The sequence below is a fragment of the Poeciliopsis prolifica genome, unplaced genomic scaffold (assembly GCF_027474105.1).
Source record: "Poeciliopsis prolifica strain line A6 unplaced genomic scaffold, Auburn_PproV2 SCAFFOLD066, whole genome shotgun sequence".
Taxonomy (NCBI): domain Eukaryota; kingdom Metazoa; phylum Chordata; class Actinopteri; order Cyprinodontiformes; family Poeciliidae; genus Poeciliopsis; species Poeciliopsis prolifica.
In genome coordinates this window covers 1833803-1857495 of record NW_026562441.1, presented here as the reverse complement: position 1 = coordinate 1857495, position 23693 = coordinate 1833803, and the positions used below count along the sequence as shown (strand labels likewise).

General features: G+C 41.8%; 1 protein-coding gene across 1 annotated transcript in view; it reads left to right on the top strand.

The window, feature by feature from the left end:
- The window catches only part of LOC129351389 (neuropeptide Y receptor type 2-like), a 41164-nt gene that overhangs the window by 3689 nt on the left and 13782 nt on the right, over positions 1 to 23693 (top strand). The window contains 2 exon segments of the mRNA XM_055020257.1: positions 19405 to 19649; positions 19772 to 19904. Of these exon segments, the coding sequence (XP_054876232.1) occupies positions 19461 to 19649; positions 19772 to 19904 (322 nt within the window). The 5' untranslated portion in view covers positions 19405 to 19460.

Below are 23693 nucleotides of genomic sequence, written 5' to 3'. Positions count from 1 at the left end.
TGACGGACCAGAGAGCGACTGGTGACCGGCGCCACCGCGGCCTGCCGGACCGCCGCCCCCCTCCGGCGCGCCGCCGCTGCATCTGTTCACATGGTTACATAATCAGGAGAAATCCTGCAGCGTTCCTGCTGCGCCGGAGTCCCGCAGGGCCCCGGATCCCCCCACCCTCCTTCTGTCACCGCGGGTTGTCAGATACCAACACACACCAACACACACACCAACACACACACCAACACACATCTCCATCCCAACGCCTGGAAGCTGAGGCCAGGCTGCACTGACATTTATTTACTTCTGTTCTTTCACCACGTAACGACTGGATCTGGGATACAGATGTCAGGGAGTGAAAGTCACAGGGATCAGTGTGAGCGCTTTATCACCACACACACACACACCCACACACACACACACACACACACACACACACACACACACACACACACACACACACATGGACACAAACAGAGCGAGAGTGATCTGATGACTGCTGGCAGCTGAGCTTCATCGCCACGCTTCCCCTCGCGGCGGCGAGTGTTCTGCTTTAGCCCCGCCCTCCTGCCAATCTCCCGTCTGTCAGTGGGAGGCTCCGCCCCCTGACCCTGAGGGCGCCTGACCCTGAGGACGCCTGACCCTGAGGGCGCCTGACCCCGCCCACCCGTCACCAGCCCGTCACCACGCATGCTGGCTGCCTCCGGGCGACAGCGACACATATTGCTGTCAAAGTCGGCGTCTAAAAGATTCTCTGGAGTTTTTTATTTTGTTTGTGTCTCATCATATGTTGGAGGCCGCGGCGCGTTTGGACGTCTGGATGTTCGTCCTCTCAGGCTCACAACAAACACAACAAGGGAAAACAAAAAGAGAGAAAGATCAGATATGAGGATTAGTTCTGTAGCTGCTAGCCTGTTAGCATGGTGATGAAGAGGAGGGAGCCAGATCAGGGCTTATCTTCATCGCCCTCTTTCCTCTGGCTGTCTTCTTTTTCTTCCTGTTTCAGTGTCCTCCAACTGTCAACACCGACTACCCGCGTCACAGGACACAATTCACTGTTTCCTTAAAGGAGGCGCTGACACGGCGACCGCGGCTCTCAGGGAATCGACCCAAACGCAGAAAGATTCCAGTTTCTGCTGGTTCCAAACGCAGAAAGATTCCAGTTTCTGCTGGTTCCAAACGCAGAAAGATTCCAGTTTCTACTGGTTCCAAACGCAGCAGGATTCCAGTTTCTGCTGGTTCCTAATACTACTTCCTGTTTATTCTTTGTAGTTTTTGCCAGTAGTAACATCCAGCATTGAAGCTTTACAAAATACATCTATTTTAATTTGTCTAAAAAATCACTTCATTCTGGCACAAAACTCTTTATTGGGAAATGTGAGTTTTTCAGAACATTTAGGAAATTTGTGCAACTTTATGTTTCCTGTTTCATTGGATTGTTTGGTTCCGAGCTGCAGAGAACGAGTCATTTCTTTTCCTTTATCCGCTCCACTCTGAGAAACGACAAGCCCTCACAGTGATCTGAACAGCAGCAGTTTGTGCTGCTGTTCACGGCGGCATCAGGGGGTGGAAGGCTTGTCGACGGCAGCATCAGCGATGCTAACGCCGTCACGCAGCAGGCTGCCGCTGCGTGGCTGCCGCTGCGTGGCTGCAACATGACAAAATGTCTCACAGCTCTGCTGCTTTCCTCTCAGTTTTCTCATTTCTGACCCTTTTACTGTTTCCATGCAGAAAACCCAACAGCAACACGCAGGGAGCCAGAATTCACAGCATCAAATTTCTGCTGGAAAACAGCTTGAAAATGACTGGCCTGATTTAATTAAGGTCGAAATCTGAATATTTTTAACTAGTTAGAAGCAAAACCTCCAGGAATTTATTGTTTAGGTTTTAATAAACTAATGTTGGTCTATTTTCTGGATGTAAATAAGAACTGCTGAGTAAATGTTTGTATAGAACTTGTTTTAAGTCAAAATTCCTTAATATTAATGAAATAGTTCTGCTTCTATTGGCAGATTATTTTTATTTATAACATGGGAAAATATTTTGTTATTAATGAAATAATCTGCTAATAGAACTGGAACTTTTTCATCAATATTAAGGAATCAATGACTCAAAAAAATCACTTAAAAAAGGCTGAAACATTTTGAGTTGATTTTGTTTATTTAATGTTCTGATGTATTTGCAGTAGAAACTCGACCAGCATTAGTTGTGATATTTAGTGTTTTTGCAGCTGTCAGAGACCAGCAGCAGCTTTTACCGCGGTTACATCTTGATGTTTTGATGTTGTTATTATTAGCAGCAGCTTTAATAGCATCAGTGAGGCTGAGAAGGAGCCGGCCGTCGACTCACGGAGGGAAAACGTCCAGCCAGGCGGATTAGGTAGAAGCAGGAGCGACAGTAATGCTGCGTGTCTGAAGACGGAGCGCTGATTAGGGAATTATGTTCAAACTAGGAGTTAGGAAACTGCTGGGATTGTGGAAGTGCCAAATATATCAACTTTTTATTTAAATACTTAAAGATGTTGACTAATTTTAGTTCTTTGTGTTTTGCTGGTTTAATGGGATTCATAACTTAGAGAAAGGAGCCAAGCAGATACTCTGGCTTTACTGGGTGAAAACCATCTGTAGTGGTTGTTCTTGATACGTTCTTACTGGGATTGAAGTTTTTTCTCAGGCTGAAGTTTTTCTTCAGTTTGCTTCATCTGTTTCCCAGCGGGGAGTGGATTCAGGCGTTCACACCTGGCTCAGGTGTTCCATCCTCAGTTCCAGATGTTTGAGACGTTCTGGTACAGGAAGAGCTTCAGCGTACCACCGGCACATTAACGGAGTTAGAAAGTCCATTTTTTCTATGGAATACTTTTTGTCTCAACATAAAGGCTTGGATATGACGTGTTTAATTTTGGAAAATGATAATTTTTTTCTTGCATCTTTACATTTTGTGAAGCCGCAGAATATTAAAGTTTTGTCCTGTGAATATGGGAACAATTTCAGAGTTTTTAGTGGAAATTTACTTTGTCTTTTTATTTGAAATTCATCCTAAACCTCCATCGTTCCTGGAATCACTTTTGTTTTCAAAAACCAGGTTTGACATTAGCATATTAGCATCAGTGATGAATCCTGAGTGGAACTTTCTCCTTTTTGTGCAGATGATGAGAAGTTTGACTAAAGTTTTGCCTAATTTGAACCATGGATGGTGGAGCGGCTGGTGGCCTCCACCGTTTGAATGTTCTTTAAAAAGTTTTGCACCGCTTGTTGCGTAACCAGCTTGCATAATGTCTGCTGCATTAGGCGTTGGGTGGTTGATTCTGTCTGCGTTTAAATGGGACGAACATGTGTGTGTTTATTGACGTGGTTTTCCTGATGCGCGGCGCGGCGCCCGTTGGAGCGTGTCGCCAGTCAGAGCGAACCCAGAGCTGGAAGGGTTAATTCAGGTCACGTTTAATGTCCGCCCTGCCAACCGACACAAAGAGCCCAATTTATTCAGGCTGTGCAGCTTCACCTTCTGCTTCAACCTTTTCTCTTTAGTGAGTCTCTTTCAGCGTCTCTTTCAGTGGACAAAGAGCAACAAATGCTGTCAGTAAATGGTTTCCAGTGGCGGCGGGTCAAACATGTAGCAGGGAACTGGGATGACTCACCTGCTCAACATTTGCACTTCATCAAATTCTCTCCCTTTCTCATTTATGACCCTCCTATCTGTTATCTTGTCTTCTCCTCAGCCTCACATTAATCCTTGCTGCGCCGATCTTCCCGCTCCTCCTGGATCTATCAGGAGAATTAATTAAAGCCGATTTTGTGATCGAGGTTACGGACAATTTGGTCGGAGCATAAAGCCATAAAATGCCTTGTTTGTCTCCTTATCAACAGCCTATTACCGCCCAGTATCAGGGAGGTTATGAGTGCTCTATTAGCCAGATGGCCAATGGCTCTGTTGTTTGGCTGCCTTGCCTGGTAAATGTAGGTTAAAGATGTTTTCCTTTTTGCTCTTGGCCCATTTGTTCAGGTTTTCACCCTCAGGGTTCTGGGTTTTCATGTTCAGTTCTCATCGTGTTACTGTGACAGTTTTACCCCATAAATACGCTTCATAATTAAATTTGGAGAAAATAATTTGCAGTCAGCGGATCTTAAACGGCCAGAGTGTCTGAATGTTTACAGACACACGGCAAGAAAGGAAGGATCTGCTGTCTGTTCAACCAGCACTGAGTCAAATGATCACATGATAAATGAAAACATGATTTATGCTTTTTCTTTTTCACCCAGAACTGGATGATAAAAGTCTCCAGTTTGGTGTTTTTTCTCCAATGACTCGTTTATTGAAGGACAGTTTTATTTAGAGACGCCATGATTCATTTTATTTGTTAGTTTGTTTATTTAGATATTTAAAATGTCTTCCAGCTCCATTGTTGAATCTTTGAGTTATTATTATTATTATTATTATTATTATTATTATTATTATTATTATTATTATTACTTGAAAATGGTCTCTAAACTGCAGTTTTACCATCTGGGCCAGTTTGTTGTTATTCTGACAGGATTTTTTTTCAGTGCATTATGATTTGTTGAGAACCAGATCCTGGACGGTTTGAGGGTTTTTATTGGTTTGGGTTTGACACAGATTGGTTTTGATGAGTAAATCTGCTCCTGTCTTTGCACCTCTTCATACATATTGTGTGAAATGTGAGCCGCGGCGCTCGCTGATCCGTCTGGACCCGGCTGAGCAGAGCTCCAAGCCGTTTACCTGCCGGCCTGTGTTGACATTTGCAGTGAGCGGCTGCGTCACGGCTGCTCTCCCTCCTTCCTCCAATTAATTTCACTTCAGTCCACCTCAGCTTTGATGCAGCGCAGCAACACGAACCGTCAGCAGGTGGCCTGCAGGGGGGCCAGTAGGAACCTGCTCAACCTGTTCAACCTCATCATTTTGTATCTCCTCTGTAACTTCCACTCTAACCGCTCTGCAGAAGAAGCTAATTTTATCTGCTTGTGTTCAGCCTGAGCTTATGACTGAATGTGAAGGTTGGGACATAAACACAGAGATTTATTGATAATTTCATTCAATTCCTACAACAAAGCAGGCAGATGAAGCTCCTGTCCTCCTCTGGATCCCCTGAGACTCCAGCAGAAATGAACCCAATGAGCTGCTTTTCCATCACAGATGTTGTGATGGATGGCCCTTTCTGATAATGTTGGAAAAAACAACAACACAATTTTGTAATTTTGGTGTTTCCATTAAATAATAAACACACAGGAACAAGTTATTAAAAAACATGCAACATTATGTTCTTCCTGTCGTCTTCTTCGTCGTTTCTGCCAGTAGCAACATCTGGTTGTTCATCACTTGACTCTTGTGATGTGAAAAGTGTTTCCACTGCATTTATTTTTAAAGAAACCCATTTAGATGCAACTGAAAAACCACTTCAATCTGATGTAAAAACTTTACATTGAAAAACTCAGAATTTTGTTTCCATTAAGCAAAATAATTTTTCTTAATTCCAACTTGTGCGGTTGACCAACTTTTTGCCAATAGAGTCCAAAACTCAACCTTTGGTGTTGCACCTGATTTGTTGTGTAGGTTTTCATTAAGAGTTCAGTAAGATATTCATTGAAATGTGAGATAAACCATTTCCTCTGTTATCCATGAACTTCCTGTGGTTTCATGGAAGTGGCTTCCTGTCTGGGCTGGGCGCCGCGTTCTGCCGTCTGTCCATTTCGGGTTTTAAATCTCCACTCTGCTCCGGTTCAGAAGAAAAACTTTGACATCCGTTTACTTTCTGGTGTCAGAATATATTTATGTTCGATGAATTCAACATGAACTCCACATATGAGGTTTGATCTGAGCTTTTTAACGGAAACGTGGCGCGCAGCTATCAGTCTGAACCTGCAGGCCGTTTCAACGTCCAGCTTGTCGTCTGTCTGTCTGTCTGTCTGTCTGTCTGTCTGTCTGTCTCTCTGTCCTTTAGAAGCAGGGAAAGCATGAAGCAGCAAATCTGCTGTTTTACCACTGACAGTAAGTCTGACAGTAGGAAGATTATTCTCTGCTTTTAACCTCTGAATATTCATCTTCTCTTTTCATACCTTTACAGCTAAAAAAAAAAATAAAATCCCTGAGCCAGCTGAGCTGATTAATGTTCAACATGCTCCTTTTATTTACACTTCTCCCTGGAACGTCTCTGTCCCTCTCTAATGCATTCTCTTTCTGTCTTCATTTAAATCTGCCTGCTGATTTATTCATCACTCCATTTTTTTTCACTCTCCTCTGTAACTTCCAGCACCTCTATTTTTGTGCCAGAGAGCAGAGAGGCCTGGCTGCGGCGCGTGTCACTGAGCCGAGCGTTTGAAGCACCGACTGTGAGATTTAAGATGTTTCTGCTGCTCATCACAGCCTGGAGGTCGAACCCTCCTCATTAAGTAGCTAAACAACCTCAAGCAGACTCACTTATTTGTTCTGTGATGTCTGGGAAAGAAACCTTATTACATGGACCCTAATTAGCTTTTGGAACAAACTTTGAATTGGATGATTTGTGCATTAACCAACCAAAGTCTCCTGTATTTTATCTCTGCTTCCCACCTTCCTCCTGTGTTAGTATTTTAAACGGTACAATACCGTCCTGTTGCTCCTGTTTCTCTCCAAACTGATTTCTGTCACTAGCTTGATCAGAAATGCCGCCCGGCCTGCAGGAGCCAGCCAGGTGTTGCACCTGAAGCTGAAGCGTCGCGCCGCCGCAGCGCATTCAGCCTGACAGTTTAGTTCATTTAGACAAGCTGTGTTCACAACAGTAACAGCAATTTCTGATTTATATCCTACAGATATTATGGACTTTAATAAGTGTCACACTGAGAAACTGCATTAAAAATGTTTTTTTTCTTTTCTGACAAAAAGGATCCATTTGAAATGAGATTTAAACCCAAACTGGCACTCAAATGGATTATATCATATTCTCCTCTTGTGCTTTGATTACACATGAAAATCCCCAGCAGTTCAGTGTCAACAAAGATTATGGGCACATGATTAGCTGGATTCGTTAGCTCGCTATACAAGCTAGCGGTTTGTATTGGACCAGAACACATCAATAACAGGTTTCAGGATTCCAAGCCAAATGCAAGACATTGAACACATCATTGATGCTACATTTATACAGTTTGTATGTGATGGTCATGAACAAAGTGCAGTAGACCCCCACATGTTCACATATTCAGAGTTTTTTTTCATAGAGCATGTTTAAAATATTCCAACCAATCCAGGAGCTGCATTAATATTCCTTGGCTCTGATTGGTTGTAACCCAAAACCTGAGACTTTAGCTACAGCTGATAAGGTTTCTAATGAGTGTTAAGGTATTCTGGTTTGTCATATAAGGCAAAAATAAAGTTTGAGTTTGTAGTTTGACGTAGGATGTGCAAAACGTCAGGAAGTGTGCATTTAATTATGCAGCTGTCTAAAAAAAGAGCTTTCCTGCTGCTAACGGATGCAGCATCTGTGCAGCATCCGTTAGCACAGATGCTGCTGACGAGATAACGATCTCAAAGGAGATGATTAATTGGAGTTTTACCTGCAGCAGCTGCTTGTTGACCACCTGTGTGCAGAAAATCTTAGAAAGCAGAACTCATCTTTCCCTCCCCAAAATACTTCCTGCCTGAGTGAAACTCTGCCATCTTCTTTTACTGTTTCTGCAGAAATCGGTTATGATGGGTAAAAAGTTACAATTAATCAAACTCCAAGTGTACAAAGATGTTCTCCAAGAAACAGCAGAAAAAGGATCCGTCTGATGACATGAAGCAGGCTAACGGATCCCATAAACCAAGTTGCTGCTGCAGCTACTGCTGCAGCTGCTGCAGCTACTGCCGCCGCCACGGCAGCTGCAGCCCGCCGCTGCAGCCCGCTACTGCTGCTGCTGCTCACATGAGAAAATGTGGGACCACTGGTGAAGCCAATAAAACTCATCCAGAAAGTCCGTCAGAAAGAATCCCAGAGGAAAAATGACTGTCCACCAAGAAATGCTTTGATAGAAATTATGAAAACATTAACATAACCCTGATGAGAGAAAAGATTTTTTGTTTTTCTTGTTAAATCTGGTTTAGAATTGAAGGCATAAAGATCTGATTTATCTGACAGCTTTGGTTCTGCTATTTCCATTTTTTATATTTTTATCAAATATTAGATTGGTTTTCTGTTTGTGAAAATGTTTAAACATCATAAAGAACCAAATAAATGTATGACTAGAAAAAACCCCATAAATCTGACCAGTGGAATAATAAAAATGAAACTTCTAACAAGAGTTTCCACAGATCAGAACGTTTTAGAGATAAATTAAAACTTTCTACTCCTGAACTGAACACATTCAGGCCTCAAACTTTCTCAAAACTCTCCAGATAATCCTGCAAGCATCATCCGCGTTCTGGCCGCCATCTTTGTGAGGTCACTGTCCGGATGGTCTCACTAACTTCAGAATAAACCTCTTTTTTAAAAAAAAACAACTTATTTATTTACTTGGATAAACCTTCCATTTACTAAATGCCTGGAACTTCAAGCTGTGCCAATAAAAATGTAAAAGAAAAAAAAGTCATTTACTCAGTGACATTAAAATGTCAGCGATCGTTTCTCCTCCTGCAGCTGTTTTCTGACATTTGAATAAATTTGGCATTTGAAATCACAGATCCTGAGCTGCAGACGCTAATAAGAGCCGTCTGGAGCGGGACGCCGCCGCTGCATCCAGAACCTTTGATTGTTTCACCTGCTTGTTTTTAATTAGCTGTTCGTTTAGCAGAAACAGCAGGAGGCGCAGCTGATCGATTTATGGATCGATCAGCTGCGCCTCCTGCTGTTTCTGTAGGATGGCTCTTAGTTTTCATTTCCTCATCCTGACAGGAACCAAAGTGATTCTTTCAAGCAGCCTGGAGGCTGGAATACGAGCCTTCGTCTTAAAGAAGGTCACAGAGCAGCAGCATGGAGGATTCTGTGAGCAGGAATGTGATCTGTGTTGAAGGCTGGAGTCGTCGTGAACCCAGAGGTCATTCCCAGTGTGACCCTTGACCCCGGCTGGGCTGCTGGTGCCTGCTGACGTCACAGAGATCGAAGCTTTTCAAACCAAATATTGATCATCTTCACTCTGTCGGTTGGATGTTTTAAAACAAACCTGATCTGTTCCTTTCTGATGCAGCTGTAAGATCAAAACAGAACCAGAGCGATTCTTTTCCTCTTTAGTGACATAATTGGACACTTTGCTCATGAATGTTTTAACTCCATCATGTTGTGCTGCCAGCGTTTCCTTGCTGCAGAGGTTTCTCCATGCAGAGCGTCGGCTCCTCCGGTCTAATCTGAGGATCTGCATCCTCTGGTCCGGCGGCTCTGAATGATGCACACTGATGCGATTTCATTAAATCCTCCTAATGAGCCGCTCTCGGAGGGGATCGGTCCCGTCTCTCTGCTGCAGATGTGATTACGCTCGGCGCACAGAGGCCTGACGCAGCGGCTGCAGACGATGATCCTCTGACCTCCTTTGCTTTTTGTCTCGGGGCCCCTACTGGTTGGCCCCGCTCAGATATTTCTCCCAGAGAGGTTCTTCCCTGTCAGATTTAACAGGAGTCGACCTCTGTGGTTATGGATTTTGCGTTTGTTCAGCGGTCGATGCTGATGGTGAGGCGTCCTGCGTGAGAGCGAGGGGGGCCACGGGGGGCGGCGGGGGGCCGCTGTCGCCTCCGTCTGACTCTTTTCTCCTTGCTCCAGCATCTGTCGGTGCCGTGATGTGGAGGACGATGCTGTTGGACGCGATTATTGTTTCAGGAAACAATAACAGATGTGACTGACATACAGGAGAACTTTCGTTAGGAAAGGTGGAGCAACAGGTGTGCAAACATCACAATTGACTGATTCTCAAAGTGTGGCTCGGGGGCCACTTGTGGCCCTCAGGCTGATTTTGTGCAAACATCAGCTGCAGTTCAGAAATGATGCAAATGATGCCTGTAGATGCAGACGGAGACTTTTAATTAGTAATCAGGGTAAAAATGGTGACAAACATAATTTCCTCACACAGGAAAACGTGGTGGAAGGACGTTTTGTTTTTCTTTTTATTACTAATTTTTCAACTTGAAACATCAGATTTCAAGTAGTAATTCTTACCACTTTAGTTTACATCTCAGTTGTAAGAGATTTTTAGTTGCTTTGTCTATTTTAAAGCATATTTCTTTCAACAATCAAGTTGGATGTTTGTACAAGAACCAACCGCCTGAATATAATATCAGTAAATTTCTACTATAGCAGTAATATGGATATTGAATATCAATATTGGACCAAATTGTCATCTTGGTGTGACTCGAGTTCAAAGGTTAAACTCTTTTTGACTCAAAGTCCAGAATCACAAGAGAATAATTAGCCGGTCAGACACGGAGTTTGTGAAATGTGAAAACTAAGTAAATAAATGAAAAAAACAACTTTCTGTGGGAGACAAAGACGTCTTAGTTTCCAAAATAGTCGACATGATAACTATCGCATGACTGCGTGTTTTCATGATGCTGTTTTTCTGAGATGAAGAGCAGATTTACATGGAAGGTGTAAAACAAAATCATCATCTGTTATTGCAGCTTCACCAGAGAAAAACATCAATTATAAGAGATCTGCAGATTAACTTCTTTAAAAAATACCAAACATGAAAAACCAACACAAACCAAACAGGTTCTTAATTACAGGAGGAAAAAATCCAAACGCCTCAAACTAAAACAAAATGTTCTCAAAACATTATGGCCACCAGGTTAGTTTGGCTTGAAGGAACAAACTCAACAGTTCCTGTGTCATTTCACAGCTTGTGGCTCTGATTGGTGTAAATGTTAATGGAAGTTGAGTTCTCAGTGGAAAAAACTCCCAGCAGCCTGTTGCCTGATGGGACGGCGCTCCGGGGCCCGACTCACCGCATCGTCTCCTCTCCACAGGGGGTCCCCATAGACTCCAAAACTCTGCCTCAAATTACCGATTCTCATTTAACAGCCAACATCTCTGGAGAACCACAGTCAAAAACTGGGTCAACTGGGAATTAGCTCCACCATTGATTAGAATCCAGATGAACCCTTTGACTGGGCCATTCAGGCTCTCATTAGGACCATCCATTATCCTGATGCCGAGTTGGTGCCGCAACGAGCCGGTTTGAAGAGTGATGACCTGGAGGTCAACAATTTAATTTGAGTTTAAGTGAAAGTTATGCACCGACTGGTTTCCCAAAAATGTAACTGCAGTCCTAAAAGTTGGTCATGATTTTATCAACCAGTTTGGACAATAAGCAACACTCTGAATCTCTTCATCAGTCTCTCTACGACATGTGATTCAGTTAATCAGGAAGTTGTAATAAAGAGGCTTCACAATAACTTGTTACAGAAAAACATGGCGTTCAAATTGCTGCAGTCGTAAAACATCTGTCAGGATATTCTTACAGATTTTGAACAGTTTTGTTAATTGAAGAATCTTCTTGCTGACTTATTTATGATGGTTTTCCTGTGAATTAAAGGTAAATAATAATAATAAATTCCCAGTTGACCAAGCAGCCCCACGTGTTTGACTTTTATAGCTGCTGCCACACAAATACAATGCAGTTAAATGCTTTTTAACATTTCAGTGTAAATAAAGTGCATGTTGAGTTTGTTGAAACCAATCTTTGTTTTCAGAAGTTTAAGTTTGGACTGAATTCATTTCCTTCTATGTGTTTTTATTCAGTCAGTGGAGATGAAACGTCTCAGTTTTAATTGACGAGGTTTTTCTGCTCTTCTTTAATTGGCTTATCAGCAGTGACTCCAGACTTCATCCAGTAATTATGCTCATAAGTCTCTGCTGGGTTTGTTTTCAGGAGCTGAAAAAGATCCTGAAAGAGTTTTGATTTTCCCCAAGCGACCAACAGAAAGCTCCGTTTTAGTTCAGGAAAAAAACTGGACCAGCCTGCATGAAACTCGTTTCTCTTCAGCAGTTTCAGGAAGCAAACTGATTTCTTAGACTTTGATAAGAATGAAATGAATGTGGGTGGAAACAGGAAGGTCATGTCTGACTTTCAGTGTTTCCATTTCTGAAGGATTCGTCTTCGGAATAAAAACCTCTGAGATGAAAAGTTCTTCATTTCTTCCATCAGACGTTTATTTCCAGGAAAGTCATTTTGATTTTCAGCTTCTGATCAAACTGAGGAATGTTGCAAAAGTTTTTTTTTTCATGTTCAGTCTGTTTCCAACCCTTAGACAAGATCTCATGAGGTCAAGGTCTGACCTCTGACCTTTGATTCCCTCATCTTCATTTTTAGCTCTTTGTTACCAGTTTGTTTTGGGTCACTTCCAGTCATTCCAGCTCCGCTTCCGTTTTAATTTTAATGTAGATTTCCCATCAGATTTTCTGATCCAGCAAAACATTGCCTAAGCATGACTCCTCCACCGCCGTGCTTCATACTGGGATGCTGTTTGGGTTTGCCAAACATTTCCTCTGTTCTGGTTCAAATCATTCAGTTTTGTCTCATCTGTCCAGAAGAATCATCTTTATCTGAAGCAGAACCTCTTTCCAGGTCAAGCATCTTGTTCTGTGGATCCTGAGAACATTTCAGCATCTTGCAGGCGAAGCAAAACATGATGCAAAAATGTTGCACGACACCACAGTGTGTGAGGGAATGGTTGTTCCCTCTGAGGATCTATTTTGACTCAATGTTTCTACTTGCTGATTGTTGTTTTAACTGCATGTTCTCCATGCTTGCAGTGATGTAGAGCAGAGTCCAGGCCCAAATGGAAAGTAGGATTTACTGAAGCTGATTCAGGTTTAGCCATTTTGTTTAACTTTTCAGCGTTTGGACATTTTGTTCTGGTGAAAACCGAAGTGATAATCGGAGGCTCGTTCTTCCATGCAGAATCCAAATAACTTGGCCTGCAGAACCAGGCACAGACGGTTTGTTGGCTCTGAGTCGCTCCATGGTCTCCTCATGATGAGTCACAGGAGGTCATCATCATTGACCCCGTGAAGCTCGAGCGAAGAAATAATCGTCCGCAGCAAATCTGACCAGATCCACCATCTGTTGAGTCTCTGTGGAGACACTAGAGTCAAACTGATGAAACCGACCGTCTGTTTGCTTGGTGAGAATTAAAAAAGTGCTTATTGGTTTCAGGAAATAACTGGAGTCAAAATCAACAAGCGTACAAGGTGACAGGAGAGGATTAGCAGGAGAAAACCATTTAGAGGATTTGTTCTGGAGGAAACTTTAAGGTGAGAAGAGACGGAGCGCCGTTAAGCGAAGTCACATTAGTTTATATTAGAGACTTTTATCCAGAGGAAACATTAGCAGCAGCGGTTCTGGTTTGAGGGATTATGTTTGCAGCCTGTAGCTCCAGCGCCGACTCTCAAAAAGAGGCTTAAAACTCACCAGGCTTTTGTTGGGAAATGAATCCTCTGAAGTTTGAAACCGTTTCCTCTTTTTGTGCAGACTTTGTTCCTGCAGCAGCTTTGCTTTCTGAACGGATAAAATGTCATCTCCTGTTATCACTGAAGACTCAGGAGCTCAGAATGACAATGAATTAGTTTAAGCAGAAGGATTCATGTCCTCACTTTTCACCCTTTATTATTTGTTTTATTCCTCGTCTTCAGTCCAACAGTTAAAATGGAAACTTGGATGAAAGAACAGAAAATCCTTCAATAGATGAACTTAAACCTACAGAACAACTCTTTTGTGTTCAGGAGAAGATGCAACAAATTATGAAATAATCTTAGACGTTTTGGTGTTAAAATGTATGAAAATGAAACTTTTTCACACAAGTTTAAGTTTCAAAGTGAATAAAAAAATTGTTCAGGATTTTTATATTAGACCAGAAGTTCAGTTTTTACAAAACTGTAATTTATAAAGTTTATTATATTATATTATATTATATTATATATATATATATTATATTATATTATACTAAATTCAGCGTCTCCGTTTGTTCTGACAGGTTTTAGTGACTTTTCAAACCTGTCCTTCACTTTATTAAAGCAACTAATGAAAAATTTCACACATTGCTTCACAGATATTGTTAAATGTTTTTTAGTGAAATAAAATTGGGATATTGAAGCTACATTGTGACATATAAAACTAATCTATCTTTTTAAAAGACCAGTAATCAAAAACTGTAATCACATCACTCCTCGTTTCTTTTCTTCTATTTTTAAATAAATTTAGTTCATCTGTAAGAATGTCACCCTGAAACAAAAAAGACACAAAATCATTCAGGAAATGAAATGACCCTTGACCTGCGCTTTGAAAACACCTACTTTAAAACGTTGATATCTTTTCTAAAAGAAAATAATGAAGGCTTACACTTTAATTTAGGAATTTCCTATTAATTGGTTGTCAGAAATAGGAAAAAAAAAAGAATTTTAAAGAAACAGCCTGAAGTGAATCCACTTTAAATGTATTCTGCTTTAACAAGGTGAAAATAATTCATACTGTGACCCACACAGCAGTGAAAGTCTTTTATTCTGAGCCGTAGGAGCGTCAGGTTGACTTCAACCCCCCCGCCTTCCTGGACTCTTGGGTTTGAATCTCCGCTGCTCTCAGACGGTTTGTAAGACGCAGAACATGAAGCTCAAACGTCAGGCTGTGATTCTGCAGCTTTAATGTCTGCAGCAGAAAAAAAAGAAGATGGTTCCGAAAGAAGCGACTCAGGAGGCCAAGCTGCCACCGAGCGAAGCGTCAGCCTGAGTTCAGGTCAAACTGGGAGAACTGGGGCTCTGCTGGTGGAAGCAGCTGATGGCAGAATGGAAAATATCTGATTCTGAAAAGAAACAAACGGTTTGAAACATTAAAAGCTGAAGGTCTGACAGCTGCTTGCAGCTCAATGTTTCTGCATCTGATTCTAGTTTTTATTCTCACACAAACGACTGAGTCACATTTCACAAACTTGAATCATTATTGGATAATCTGAGCGTCAAGTAGCTGCATAATTAGGCTTAGTGAGGTGAACCACATGTTTAAGTCATTAAAAATAATCAAAAATCTATTGATTACTTCTGTTTAGGTAACTATGTAACAGCATTTATAATTATTTATATAAATACTTAATAATTTATTTAAATCATGTCATCATTAATAGAAAAAAATAACATTTCAGTGAGTTTTTTTTTACACTAACTGAAATTTATTGTGACAATAATAAATCTAATTTCTTATCAAGACAAGAAATTGTTGATGATATGATAAAAAATGATCTAATCCTAATATTAACCATGAGAATAAATGTTTCTAACAGTTTAAGGTGAAACCCAGTTACTGCGCCCGACCAGACGGTTTTGGTTCTGTTTCGGCTCTAAAATCTCTAATATAAATAATCACATGTTGTTTTTGTTTATGTTTTAACTAATTAAAATAAAAACCCGGTTATTGAAAACCCAGTAAAACCTGAACTTGTCTCCAGACGTAGGAGGATGTTTTATTTTTTCAGTTTCTATTTTAAGACAGAAAGCCTGTAAAAGTGTCTTTGCTGCTTTTCGTGGTGATTTGGGCGCAGCTGATCCGTCAGCCGAGCCGAACGCCCTCAGACAACTTGCTCAGTGAAGCGGCTGGATGGGAGGGTTAGTCCCACGTGGGCTCGCCTCCCAGCGCGGCCGCATTCATCTTAATGATGCCCTGCGTGTGTGTGTGTGTGTGTGTGTGTGTGTGTGTGTGTGTGTGTGTGTGTGTGTGTGTGTGTGTGTGGGTGGGTGTGGGTGGGTGTGTGTGTGTGTGTGTGTGTGGGTGTGTGTGTGTGTGTGGAGGCCTTATCTGGCCTCCACTGCGCAGCAGCCAATCAGAGAGGTCACATCTGTACGTGCAGGCGACTGTTAAAAGCTTTGCTCCCACCTGTAACCTGCAGATTAACAAACTGTCTGAAGAGGCCAGTTGGTTCTGCTGCAGCGGGTCAGAACTCCGACCCGTCCAGGACCAACATTTCATCTGCTTTACTTCCCAGCATGAAAAATCCTTTATGTAACTACAGACCTGATTTATTTAAGAAGAAACATTTACAAATGTTTCACATTTTATGTATTTCTAATGTCTGTTTTTGTCTACTTATCATTATTATTATTATTATTATTATTATTATTATTATTATTATTATTATTATTATTATTATTATTATTATTATTATTATTATTATTATTATTATTTTGGCCAGTTCACTCTTATGAAAGAAGTGTTGATGGCATTGAGTTTTTATCTGGTTAAATAAAGATTTAAAACAATAAAAATATTCAGATCCAGAAGTTTACATACAGCTGATTCAAGATGGTTGATTCTGATTAAAGATTAGATTTGAAAAACTAAAGAGATGTAAAGGAGGATCAGTTAAAATGTCTTTTTAAAAAAAAAAAAAAATTGTCATGTCTTGTCTGATCCAACGCTGCAAACCGCTGAGTGAAAACTGGATGTCACTAATAATTAGATATTATTAGAATATTGGTTTGATACAATTACAGAATCTACTGGATGATCAATTATCCTGGAAATTATTGCGATTAGCGACAATCTTGTTGACCACTAAAGGCACAGTAATGCAGGATGTGAAAACTTTGTTTTATTCTTAACATTTGGTTGAACCAGCGTTTAAATGATGTTGGATTTCTAACTTCTCCAAACAGACATTTTGACATGAACTGCTGCAACAGAATCAGGTTTGTTACATTTTAGCTCCGCCCACAAATGTTCTGTCAGCCTGAGGTCGGGACAAAACCATGACTTCCTGAAACTGTTTCCTGCCCAACTTGTTTCCAGATTGATGGATGGCAGTTGCTTATTACCGACTATCAGATGTATTCCTGTCTTTCCGTCTTTGAGCAGTCCAGACCTGCTTTTGGCTGCTACTTTCCCTCTGAAGCCCCCTGAGCATCAGATCCTCACGTGGAGCTGCAGTCTCTCTCTTTGCTCCGTGATTCGTTGGACGTTAATCTTCAGCTGCAGAGTTCACTCGTTAACGGTTTCTGTGTTTGCTGAGTAAATCCTCCAGATCTTGGCGGCATCTTTCCCCCTGCCTCCAGGCGGATCGTCAGTAGAAGCTTATTTAACGCCTTGTTTGTGTTTTCTTTGTTAGCAGCCTGGGGGGAGCAGCCCAGTATGGCCGCCATCTGCTGTTGCTCTGCCTCATCGAGTCTCAAAGATCCGCTGAGACGCCGCCGGGCGCCGCTGAGCTGCAGAGTTTAAAGCCAGTTTCCAGCGTTCACAGTCACTTAACGAAGACGTGTAGCTGAACTCGGCACAGAGCGGCTGCAGCTCCGCTTTTCAATATCAGACTGATCGATCAATATCAGACTGATCGATCAATATCAGACTGATCAATCAATATCAGACTGATCAATCAATAACAGGCCGACTTCGCCTGGAGAAAACCGAATGCTGTTTCCTCCAAAGCGTTGACTCTGTTGCCCTGAAGCTAATTTGGCGTGAACTTGGCTGTGTGCTTCGTGTTTTTGTAGCTGATGAATTTATCCTCAGGTTTTAAGGAAAAATTCACGTTTTGCTTGTTTCTGCTTCCATTAAAATCTTTTCTGCTAGAAAAAATAAAAAACACCCGGCGGGTTTTTGGCAGTTACTTTTTATTTTCTGGGGTCCTGAAAATGAAACGTCACAAATGAGCAGGCACGTCCCTGTTACCTAGCAACCCCAGCTGAGCTCATCGTTACCTAGCAACCCAAGCTGAGCTCCAGCACATTTGATCAGCTGGTGTCACAGTTGTATTCTCTGTACAATGGCTGCTGCAAAAGACAAAGTGTCATGTTGTTGACTTACCGTCCAGAAACCACTTTCTGCATTCTGGCTGGTTGTGCAGGAGGCTCCACTTCTGCTTTTCCAAGTGCACAGTGGTATATTTGTGGTTTGCAGCCATTTTCACGTGCGAGCGTAAGCGTTGAATGAAGCTTATTTAAAGTTACAGAAGCCCTAAAACAGCTTGTCCCAGAACAATGAGGTTTTATGTTTCACAAACGGCTGAACTCTGAAGCTTCGGTTCAATAATCCTTCAGATTTATTCGGCAGTAACAGATTATTGACTGGAATGTCAAGCCAGTTCTGTTGCTGGTTTTTAAACATGAAACCCATCTCTTGTTTATATTTCCGATGCACGTGGACAATAAAACAGGTCAAATCTACCTGTTTTGTTCTTAATCCGTTGACCTAGAAAGCAACATGGAACGTCAGATTATCGCTCACACGACCTCAGCAGATAATCTGCGATCTGGAAGTGTAGATGAGACGGAGAACGCTCACTCTAAATCAGGATTTCTCGTTTTCGTTGCTGAAATGATGACGGAGAGGAACAACCTGCACATAATCTGATCAGATCAGCGATAAATAACCATCCGACTAATTTGAAGCAAAGAGTTGTGCTTGGTGATAATGGTTTTCATTCAGTACAAACATAGATATGCCGCGACACTTTCTCCTTCCACTCACCTTTCTATATTTTTCACAGAATTTGGATTTTTATTCAAATTGACAACATTTAATTCTGTGTCTGATTAGTTAATGTAATAAAAATGTTTCACATTCTGGAATCAGTTATAAACAAAAAACTGAAAATGTTTTAATAAAATTCATTCTTTTATCCGTGTTTTACTGCTTTAATATATTCCTCACACCAACGACCAGCATGAAGCAGTTCTGCTGACAACTTATACTGAAATTTGCTATTTGCATACTAAACACCTACATTTATGTTTATCATATGTGTTTTTTACCGGTAGTTGTTCATAAATTGATTCTTGCAGGCAGTGATGGGTTAAAGCTGAAGGTTTGATTTACTGCTGGATCGAATCCAGATGAATCATTTTAAAAAAAAAATGCAAAAATGATGGAAATTATTCCTGAAAGGAAGACAGTAAAAGGAAATTTTAACCAGAGACATGAAATGTTTAGTAAAATGTTCTGAACTGAACTGGATGCATGTTAATCTGATTTAATCATCATGCAGATCAGAGTTCATTTATTAGTAAGATGATGTTTTGAGTCACACACTGAGATGAGAAGAGCTGCAAACAAAGATATGAATATAAAAGCAGACAGTAATGATCGCAGACTGGACCGAAAGGACAAATTAAAAAGTGCAGTGCTGTTTTCTGAACCTCCTCGGTGTGAAGTGTGAATCGGTTGGTAATTTAGTGGAGTATTTAATCCAGGAAGAGGCTCCTGTCGCTGTCAGTCGCCTGATTCTGCCGTCACTAATTATGATCCACTTCAGCTCAGAACCATCTGCATGCAGAGAGTCGTGTGGTTTTCCTCTCCAGATGCAATGAGCATCAGCGGCAACCGAGTCTTTTTCATAACCAGCCACAAATACAGCCGAGCTGAACAAATTCTCCCAAGTGCCTCTTGAAAACTCTGAGAGTACCCTTCATCAGTAATTACCCCGATCGGAGGCTGGGCTGCAAATAGAGCCGTTTACCCGTCATTTATCTCCTCCTCCTCCTCCGTCCAGCAGGCGCAGCGAGCTGCAGTGACATGGAGCTGCTGGCCGGACGCGTGTGACCGGACATGGAGGCTTTGGGTGAAGTCAACGCCACGCAGGAGGAGCTCCACTTCCTGCCCCCGCCTGACAGCGACCCCAACAACCTCGGTTATCATGACTACCCCCCAAACATCGGCATCCTGCCCCCGGTGCTGCCGGCCGGATTCGAGGGAGTGAATTTTCCAGAAGACCCCATCAGACTGCTGAGCGTTCAGGTACGGGTCCATTCCCAGAACTGCCCCGACCTTTAATTGGAGCAAAGGAAAGGTCAAAGGTCACATTTCACTTCACATCAGCGTGAATGCGTCTGACAGCTGCTGCTCTGGTTTGTTTGAAGGTGGTGCTGATCTTGGCCTACAGCACCATCATCGGGCTGGGCGTCCTGGGAAACTCGCTGGTCATCTACGTCATCTATCGCTTCAAGACGCTGCGCACCGTCACCAACTTCTTCATCGCTAATTTGGCCGTCGGTATGTTCACACACACACACACACACACACACACACACACACACAAACACAACACACACACACACACACACACACACACACACACACACACACACAGTTCACAAAAATTAGCTGCTTGTCAGTCATCGTTTTATTTCTATCTGGATGTAAAAATGATAGAAATACATGAGACAGGAGCAGCAGAATGGGTTTTTTAGGGGCAGAATGGGGCTTTTAGGGGCAGAATGGGGCTCTTAGGGCAGAATGGGTTTTTAGGAGCAGAATGGGGCTTTTAGGGGCAGAATGGGGTTTTTAGGGGCAGAATGGGTTTTTAGGAGCAGAATGGGGCTTTTAGGGGCAGAATGGGGTTTTTAGGGGTAGAATGGTGTTTTTAGGGGCAGAATGGGCTTTTCAGGGGTTTTTAGGAACGGGGTGTCTGTTTTTGTTGGGTTTGATGTAACAGGTCATGACAGGCAACTGTGTTAGCATCACAGTTAACAGCTTGTTAAGGTCACGTTTGGTTTAGAGGAATAATTTAGTTGTTGTTGATGGACTGCAGTCAAATTGGTGAATAATCTGCATTAGGAAGCAAAGAAGCTAATAAACTAAAAATGTGATCAACCTGCCAATCATGGCAAGCAGCAGTTTGATGCAAAATGGCTCAAAACGTTACGATCCGATCGGTCAGAGGTCCAATGTTGGGTTAAGTTTATTGCGTTTCTGACTAAAGGTGAGTTTACATGAAGTTGAAGTTTTGAAAAGCTTCAGAAAATCTAAAGTTTCTGTTCAAGATGTGAAGATTTTCTTTGATCATTTCTGTTTCTCCCTCTAAGAGTTGAAGCAAAATCCCATCAGATGTGAGTTTTCATGCTGCATGCCTGGAATTGCAGAGACTCTTTCATTTCCTCCTGGGACTAAAGGCCCCATGTTCATTAATTATGTCTACATGCAGTGAGATGCTTTAAAGGAAACTGATGTAAGTGTGTGTAATGTCTCTGAGCTAATCTAAAACATGTTGGATTTGATTAAGTGGTGGTTTGGTGACAGAAATGTTCGCTCTCTTGTGTTTGAAAGAATGAAACCTTTGAGCCGTTTGACTGACTGATCTGCTGATTTTAAATCAAACTCTGTCAGCAGAGATGAAGCAGATTTCTGCTCTGTTGGTGACAAAGTTTCACTGCAAGCGAAGCTGCATGATGACGCAGTTTGACTTATTTTGTTAACCAAAAACACAAATGAGAGGAAAAGATCTTTCTCTATAAATATGTAAGCCCCACTTTTCTGATTTTGTTTGATCAAACAAACTCGATTGCTCATTTTTAATGAACAAAAAAACAACAAACGTAAGACAAAGATAAAAAGTGACTCCCTGTGGTCTTTAAAATGATAATCAGATGCATTTTGTGAGAGGAAAATGAATCATACATCAGTGTTTTATCATAGATAACATGTATCAGGACTAATGCTTCCACATATGGTGATTGAATTTAAAATAAAGTATTTGTGAGTTTGAATATGTGTGTTTCCAGATCTCTTAGTGTGCAGATGTGGGTCGAGGTTTCTGGACGCGGCTCGGGGAACCGGCAGCTGTCGGTCCGCTGACTCCTGCTGGCAGGAGGAGACCAGTGGTCATTACCTCTGAAACACAGTCTTTGTATTGATTATAATTGCGGTTCGTTTCTCGCTTTGAACTTCAAAGTCGGATCATAATGGCATCAGATCAAATGTGATTAAAGAAAAATCCGCCAAAGAAGCGAAGCAGGCACCAACAAAAGGCGACAGAAATGTGCATTAAATAGATTCTCTGTCGACTGTCCGGCTGCATTCGTTCCCTTAAAGGTTAAACCAACAGAAAATGTTTTTATACAGTAAATAGGATTAAAATCTACTTCGCTGGACAGTGTTGGTTGGGGACATGGGTTTAGATTATTGTACGATGCAGGAAATTTCAAGTAATTTGATCTGATTTTCTAATTTAAGAGATAATAGAGAGACACAAAGCGTCATTGTTACAAATGCTGGCTGCGCACTGAGCGCTCAATCTGAGCAAATTGACAGAGAGCTGAGAGGAGGGAAGGACCGTTACAGAAAAAACTCACAACTCAGCGTTGCTGATTTGATTTTCCAGGACGGTTGGTACTGGACCAAACGTAGCGAAAGCTGGTTTGCTGACCGTTCTGCCTCTGTGGTCAGAAAACTGGCCTGACCAGAACATACAGAGGACAGACAACCTGGGCTTTCATTCCCACTCACCAGCCCTTAAAGGGACCAGAGTTGGTTGAACATTTTGGCTTAAATATGTTGTAATTTTCCCATCAACTAAAAAATAACTGTTTGTGAGACGCCACAATTTATAACTCCGTCAAAACCGCCTAAACGCTGCAGCTGCCGCAGAGCTGGAAGCTCTTTAGATGTTGCTCTGTGGCAGATCTGCTGCTGACCCGATGACCTCGTTACAATGTTTCTGATTAATCCATGAGAACGGCACCAAAATGACAGGATGGAGTCATAAGAGCCCAATAAACCAAGACGATGCTCGATGTGAGTTAATCGGGTCTCAGAGGCAATAATTAGTTTCAGTCTCATCGTTCACATGCAAGTGGTTTTTCACAGAGCCACAGTTTGTATGTTTGATACATTTTGTCAAGAATAGAAACTTTAAGTATTCAGTTTTCCTAAAATCTGAGAAGAGCTGAATGTCATCAGCATACAGGTGAAAAGACGCATCAGAAAAAGTGCCTGATTATTGAGGCCTGGTGTACCACAGGGCTCAAACACTGAGCCCTGTGGTACACCACATGTCAGGCTGTTATCTCACTTCCTGAGTCAGCTGATGCCTCCTTTCATCGTCTGTAATTACTAATAATTGCTGCTTTTAGTCGCTCCATGGTTTTAGGAAAGATTAGTTAATATTGTATTTAGAAGAGAAATTAATTACCGAGTAAGTAATTGTAATTAGTTGTGTAACTATTTCATTTTAAACAAAGTGCCTTCAGATTCAAAGTGATCGGCCTACACTGCCTCCAGCCGAATCCGTGAAAGGGCAGAGGAGTGAAGTCACCAGGCTGAAAACCTTTAAATGTTCAGAAAACGCCACCAGAACCTCAGAACCTCAAACTCTCTGCGAACCCAGTCATCTGCTTCAGCACGCGGCGGGCGATCTCACCTCAGCTTTATTTATCTGAGCGTGAACCGGCGTGATTTACACATCCCACACCTAATCACACATCGTCTAATCAACCCCATTTCAAGTCTCTAAAGACCAAATGTTTAGGATCGTCTGTAGTCTGACTTCTCTAAAGACGATTCAAACGTGTTTTGAACATTGAACATGACGACAGTTTATAAAATTTGTTTTTGGAGGTGAAACAAATTGATTAGAACCTGCTAAACTAAATCCCAGTACTCAGTAATTAGCACCCAAACTATAAGAGCTGCAAGTCAAAGTATAAATATGCACCAGTAGCATGTAGCACAGATAATGAGTTGTAATGAGGTGCAGAGTAATGCTTTGATTTGTGAGCTTTTAATCAGGAAGATTAATTGTTCATTGCTAACGATGTGATTAGAAATAAGAGAAACTGCAGGAGGAAAGTCAGTGAACAAACCTCCAACAGAGCAGGCAGGAACAGCAACAAGTTTCTGAATGTTGTTCAAGGTTTAAAGCTTTCATTCCACGTTTTCATGCAACAGAAAGATCAGCTGAGATTGTTTCAACCAGCAGAAATCAGGAACTTGAGGGAAACAAAAGAAAAAGGCGGCAGGATTTCTGCGGCTGGACTTGCTGCCTGACCGGCTCCATCTGCACAC